The 7,331-nt window shown below is 32.7% G+C and overlaps 1 protein-coding gene across 1 annotated transcript in view; it reads right to left on the reverse strand.

The window, feature by feature from the left end:
• Nucleotides 1-6,492: 6,492 nt before the first annotated feature.
• The window catches only part of LOC111613962 (putative fatty acid elongation protein 3), a 5,580-nt gene continuing 4,741 nt past the window's right edge, over nt 6,493-7,331 (reverse strand). The window contains exon 2 of the mRNA XM_023355313.1: nt 6,493-7,263. Within this exon, the coding sequence (XP_023211081.1) occupies nt 6,718-7,263 (546 nt within the window). The 3' untranslated portion in view covers nt 6,493-6,717. The remainder of the gene's footprint in view (nt 7,264-7,331) is intronic.

The following is a 7,331-nucleotide window of genomic DNA, read 5'->3' on the forward strand; positions in this document are numbered from 1 at the left end:
ACTGAAAAAATAGTTCTTAATGTGAGAGGGATTTAAATTTAAATATTATTAATCAATTCTGTGGACGGTCACATGACCGAGCGATTAGGGTTGCAGCCCACTTACCTACAGTGTCCGAGAAGGAATCCCGACGAGTCAAAAATCCTCAGAAATTTTTCGAGAGGTGGTCCGTCTGGATGATATATTAATAATAATTCTTTATTGCATGAAACTTTGTTCGTCACAAAGGGAGTTAATACCATTGTGGGGAGCCAGGGGAAAGCTTGGGTCTTGCCCATTTGACCGGCGAAAACCGCTAACTGCGTTACTGAGTGGCGTGTTTCTTCCTTCCGCGTTTCCTGCGCGGTCGGAATCGAATTGTCAGGTCGAATGGGAGGATCATCGGTAAAGAATGGCCGATACACGAGTAACAGACACCATTAATAAACAAGAGAAATTAAAAGTTTTATGAATAACTAAAAATTAACAACAGCTACAAGAGAGCGGGTACAAAAGCGGGTACCAAGTCACGTATACCGGATAGGGAGGGTATCTTTATTACTGTGGTAGCTTTGAAATACATATCAATGATAAGACCAAAAAATAGTTCATTCGTGCCCATTCTTTCTAATAAAGACCACAAAACTTTATGATTAACAGTATCAAAGGCAAATCTAAAAGCCACGAAAACAGCATAAAGTTTTCCTCTTTTTTTGCGGTTTTGATTGAACCAATGTATTTAGTATAAATATTTGGTCTTGACAAGACGGCCGTGCTGTAAACCTGCTTGCTCCTGACACAAAATATCATACTTAAGGATTCAGTTTTCTAGTCTTTTATTTAATAAAGACGTAAACAGTTTCCTAATTACAGAAATCAAAGAAATAGAACAATAATTTTTGGGATCATACACATCGCTTTTTTTATGTATTGGAATAATCAAAGATTCAATTTATGTTTCTGGAAAACCAGAATTTCTTTTAATAGAGCTAAAAACTTTTACTATTGTAGAAAAGAACTTTTCTGAAAGGCACTTTAAATATTCTGTTTTAATAAAATCAATTCCGGGTAAGATACCATATTTAAAACAATTAATTGCTCCTTTTATCTCCTGTAAAATCTGTAAAATATTCTTACTCAATTGGAAACACTTTATACACATCCATTGACAATTGTTCATCATTAATAATTAAAGAATATTTTTAGAGAATTCTTTATGAAATCATCATCACCACCACTGGGTTTTTCAGAACCCTCACAAATATGCGCTACCTGATGATAAATTTTATAATCGTTAGAAATCATGGAATCAATTACGAGAGATGTATACCACATTTCTAATAGTCAGAACACATCCATTCTATATATCAGATTTTAGAAGTTAGGAAAGCAATATTTATTATTTAAACTTGCGATACTATAAAATAGAAATTTCATATTATTATTATTATCTAAGTATAGTACTTCATATTTGACATCCTTCATCATGCTGTTTATTATTGTAAACTATTTTTCTAAAAAAAAACTGTTCTCCATCTGTCTGAAAAATTTCATCTTTGTAATTACACGCAAACTTCTTATCGTCTATAATTAATCTGTTACATCGCAATTTAACATTCCTAGCTCCTTTTGAACGTATTTCTTTACCATATAGACTTAATTTGTTTCTGATAGCTCTTGTATTTGTCGAGTAATCATCGTTAATGAATATACTTAAACATTTTAAATTACTAACATGTACAGTACTTTTAATTTACCTTCATAACTGATCAACTCACAAATAATTGATCTTTTTCCATTTGATTTAAATTTTCCAATTCTAGAAGCAAGCAATGTTCACATCCGTATCCTTTATCATTAAAATGTTTCTGAACCTTAAATAAGCTATCGTCCATGTTATCATTATTCTCTATACCTGAGATTACAATATTATTTCTTTTCTATCTTCTAATCTAATTAACTTTTCATGCAAATTATTACATTTTGCATCAATTTCCGCAATTGATTTGTCACTTTTAACATAGAGAGCTTGGATTCAAGATGTACCAAAACAGAGTGCATATTTTCAATCCACGCTTGCATTCTATCTGAACGCTTTAAAAGTATTTGTAATTTACAATTTGAAGAAGCTTGTAATTTCAACAAAAGTTGAATTCATTCTTTAACGTTAATCTCCTTTTCGACACTTATATAAGACAAGATTAGCTGTTCCATTGACTCATTTGAGACGTTCTCTTCGTTTCTGATTAATTTTCTTTCTTAGCGATCCGTCTTGAGATAATGGCGAAGTTTTCCTTTTTCTCAGATGGAAATTCTGTCATTTTTCAAGAAAAAACAAAAACGAGTCAAATAACGTATGGATTATACGGCCAGCTCCGTTCTTCACTAATCGCCCACCCCAGTATCAGTCTGGTCGAACCCACAATGGCTTGCTAAAAAATAGGCCCTCTTAGTCCCACGGGGCAGAAAAATTTTAAAAAATCAATTCTATAATGATTTACTTATTTCTAATTACGGTATATAAAAATATTTAAACCCTAATAGTTATACACGCTAAACTTTTCATGTTCAAAGAATCATGAAAAGTTATCATAAGTAAATTTAAACCTCTGCGGTTTCCGTTAATCTTTATAATTTATTTTTGAAAAAATATTCTGAAATTACTGAGACATTATTGTGTTTATTTTCGTCTTAATTGAAAACTTCTGAAATATAACCAAGGAATTTATTAATTAAATAAACATTTGCTTAAATTCAGATTTGAAATGATCATAGATGATTTTGCCTTGGCGAACAATTTTAAGAGAAGAAAAACCACGTAGAGACACGGTAAGTTATGCTGTTTTTGTGCATTATAGTGAAGTATTTATCTCATACGAATTATCATGTTCATTTTAACAATTAGGCTATACATTAATAAACTTCTCAAATTAAACCAAATTATAAATTTAAAAAGAGTCTAGCCTATTTCCGATAAATGTTTATTCATCAAATGTTTTTGGCTATCTGAGTAGTCATCATCAAATATATTTATTCACCTAATAACTTAGAATAGCCTATATTCTAGAAAGTAGAATAGATTTTAAGATTCTCTAGATGAATCTAAAGAGTTCTAGCGAATCTAGAACTCTTTATATATAAACTACTACAGAATTTATTACTTTGTTAATTTAAATAAATTTTATAAAAATGATTTTACATTCTTTTTTATCAAGATTTAAATACAGCGGTGTCTCTACTTCGAATGACTCTAACTTCGAATGTATTTAATAACTTCGTATAACTGTAGAGGAGAAGGTGGTATTATGGAACCCCCAATTACATTTTAGTGAATTGTAAACAAGGTATCATAACTACACCCACATTTTTTGTGCGAAAAGTACTGGTAACTAGTAAACTAAATGTTCCTAATTGGATTTTTCGCTAGTGTAATTATAAGTATGGTTTTTGAAGGCTTTTGTACAAAAAGTCCGAAAGTAGGCTTAGAGAAAATCGGGTGGTAATATGGAACCTTACTGTATATTTTCAAAAAAATGCTTTAATGTAGCCAAAAACAAATAGGAAAGGACAAAAAATGTTAAATAATTACCAAATTATTTACTCCAATGTATTTTATCGCAAAAATGCTTTTATAATAGAAAAATATGACCTCCATCAACAATATATATTCCAGCAGCTCTTTTTCGATATTCTCGGGAAGAATTGGCTTTCTACCTAGTGTCTTTTTCACAAATTGCTCTGGAGGAATGTCTGCTTGCAAATAGAAAGTTCGGAGGAGTTGAGTTCCATATTACTGTAAAAGCACCAATGGGGTCCATATTTTACGCATCGCCATCTTGAATTAACTTATGTCTGTCAAGACCAAAATTTAAAAAACGTGAACATCACGCAGATTAATACGTACCTCTAAGTCTCTGGAACGGAATACATGCACCAGTGAACCTACAACTACACGATTTATATTTTAAAAATAATTAAATTCACTTAGCATTCAAAACTTGCGAATTTTGAAAAAAAAAACAAATTTGCTGATTAAATACGGACAACCGTTTAACTGAAGTAAAATGGGTTTTTTCCTTGCTATGGATGTCTGCCTAGTTCAGTTTAGCCACATTCCGCTACAGTTCGCCTTTATTATCAGTTCGAAATGGGGTGGTTCCATAATACCCGCAGTGTTCCATAATACCACCTTCTCCTCTACTATAATGATTCTAACTTCGAACACTTCAGAGTTCGAACAAAAATTCGCCTCGCAGTTCGAACTGCGTTGGTTGCTTAAACATCTGCTAAGCATTTCAGTCGTATCTCGCTCTATGCTTTAATGTTTTTACTGTTTTTTCACTTAACTTTTGGTGTGTTTCGTTATATATGTTGTGTGTTATTCGTGTATGTTTAACAATTTCTTTCTTTAATTTTTCTTTGTCGTCAACTTCTGGGTGCCCCATACGTTTTGTATTCTTTAGTTCGAAATTTCCCGAACGAAATGTTTAAACCATATTTGACAAGTTCGAAGCTTAGAATCATCTTCTCCATACACGTTATGCTTTTTATCCGAAGACATTGCGACTTCAAACAAAATGTGAGTAAACTGTTTAAAATAAGCTTCTAACCTAAACATACAATCGACAGTTGAGGAGAAAGAAGTTATCGATCTCTTGCTTATATATTTATATTACACTGCATGCGTTTACGCTCCGTATCGCCATCTGCGTGTTGTTACTTGAATTATGTTGTTAAGTTAAGTTGTTAGTTAAGTTAAGTTGTCAAGTTAAGTTGTTAGTTGAATTATGTTCTTACGTGCTTCACACGTAAGAACATAATTCAACTAACAACTTAACTTCAAATTTATATATTTTTGAAGTCCATTATAACCACACCAATTTTGATAATACTGTAGGGGAAGGTGGTGCAAGATGGGGCCATGGCGTAAGACGAGGACGTCTGTTTATTCGTGGTTAACGCGCTTTCATCTAGCTGTTATTTGGCGAACTAAATGTCAACCTCAAAAGGGACTAGAGAACGTCCCTTTTTTATATAAGAAAAACATTTATTGTATAAACAAATGCCGTGTTTATTTACAATATATATTACTATATAACATAAAAAGCAATATTTAAATTTTAATGGCTAGGTTGTTGTTGTTTATTCATAATAATTCTATTATAACGAGGCTCTTTTTTTTGAAAGAGTCACGCGTAAGTCATCAGATGCATTTAAGCGATTTCTGGCTTTCGTTTTGATGTGCAAAAAGCTGTATTCAAGGTATGCAAAGACGTCGCAACTAGTTTCTGTACTGCAGGTGACAATGTTACTACATTAGCTGCATGTAGGGACAACTGATGACAAGCGCTATGTCCTGAGAGACGGTAGAGATTGAAGAAGTGGGGGTGCCGTGTTACTGGGTACCACGGCTTGTAGAGAACACAGTGGCCTCGTTTTTATTTTTTTTTTTTAATTTTTGAAATTTCTCTCGCACCCCCAGGGGTGCACGCACCCCACGTTAAGAACCGGTTTAAATGAAATATTTAAATTTATATATGCGTACGAAAGTTAATTACGAATATTTTTAATTCTGTTATATTTTAACTTACTTTTCTACTAGATGATGATATACAATGGAATCTAGTTAACTCGAACCGCGATAACTCGAAGTCGCGTTCACATGAAATCATTTTCTTTCCCCGATCGTCTAGCCCGTGTTTCTCAACCTGTAACGAACCTTAGCCCCCTTCAACGTAGTATCGCCCCCTTCACTTCAAAATTTCGAGGCCGAGGATAACGCCAAATTCGTACTGCATCGAATAGACTAGTGACTAGTATAATGTTATTTGTTTAATTATTGTACGATATAAAGAATAAAATATCTAATTATTCTTAATATAATGTTTTACTATATCGCCCAGAAAATTGTTTTTCGCCCCCCAAATATAAATTGTCACTAATCGCCCCACAACATGGAAAATCGTCCACATGGGGGCGATATCGTCCCCGTTGAAAAACACTGGTCTAGCCTAGGGGTTTACACGATAAATAAAACCTGTTAACTAGAATTCGTCGAACTGTTTAACTGGAATAAGGCTTTGATACAGTACTTTCATAAACTCTCCGTTAATTTTAATTGNTAAAAAAAAACTGTTCTCCATCTGTCTGAAAAATTTCATCTTTGTAATTACACGCAAACTTCTTATCGTCTATAATTAATCTGTTACATCGCAATTTAACATTCCTAGCTCCTTTTTCTAGCCTAGGGGTTTACACGATAAATAAAACCTGTTAACTAGAATTCGTCGAACTGTTTAACTGGAATAAGGCTTTGATACAGTACTTTCATAAACTCTCCGTTAATTTTAATTGAAATAAAATAATTAACATTTGTTTATCAAATAAACTAATTGGAAACTTTCTATAAAGCACGGGAAACACGTACGACTAAAAATAAACATCGTGTCACGTTATAGCGAACGGGGGCGGTAGCTTGAAGACTGCGTGTTTCACGTGATTTTACATACTGAATTCATATTCAAACTCTTTTTTTTATTGCTGGTGGATTTCTCCGACATGGAAAATCCATCAAAACTGATTTTTTGAAATTTATATTTTAAAGTAATGTTTATAATGTTACAATATAAATGTTAATAATTATACTAGTCAATTCATTTAAATATCTTTAAAGAAGTGATTGACATATGCCATTACTCATTTTAGATACATACATTATTTTTAAGAAAAGTATGATTTTTAGTCGTGTTTCTTACTCGAACGAGGTTTGATGTAAGAATTATAAAACAGGTAACTAAATAACAACAGATATGATAAATACACCACGAAAAGGATTTCCAGACACTCTTTAGGAGTTTGGCATTCATAATTATTTAAGTGAAGCCAATATATCCAGAATGAAAGAAGAACACCGAATAACATCTGTAAAGTTTGAATGGCCGTGATGAACATGGCATATTTTACAGGAATCTTCACATCGATTGATTTTAAAGTAAAATAAGTGTACATAAAAGAATGAACAAAGACATTTGTATAACTTAGTACAGTTCCGAAAGATGCTTCCTTATATGCTGCATACCACATTACAATTAAAGTTACCACATGGTGATACCAATGCAGAAACATCAGATTCCGTTTTCTCAGTACAATCAGAACAGTATCTCCCAATTCCCACACTTTTGAAAACAGAAAAAATGTACCCCAAAATGTCAACGTCGGTGTTTCTACTGAAAGCGACTTATTGCAGACTATATTATAAAACGAATAATCGCGAAATGCGAAAACCATTCCTGGAAATCCTCTTAAAGTCGTGACGATGCTAAATAGTGCGAGGATTCCATTCCACACGAAGG

This window comes from Centruroides sculpturatus, unplaced genomic scaffold, assembly GCF_000671375.1.
Source record: "Centruroides sculpturatus isolate CEXI.00-Female unplaced genomic scaffold, Cexi_2.0 scaffold1989, whole genome shotgun sequence".
NCBI lineage: Eukaryota > Metazoa > Arthropoda > Arachnida > Scorpiones > Buthidae > Centruroides > Centruroides sculpturatus.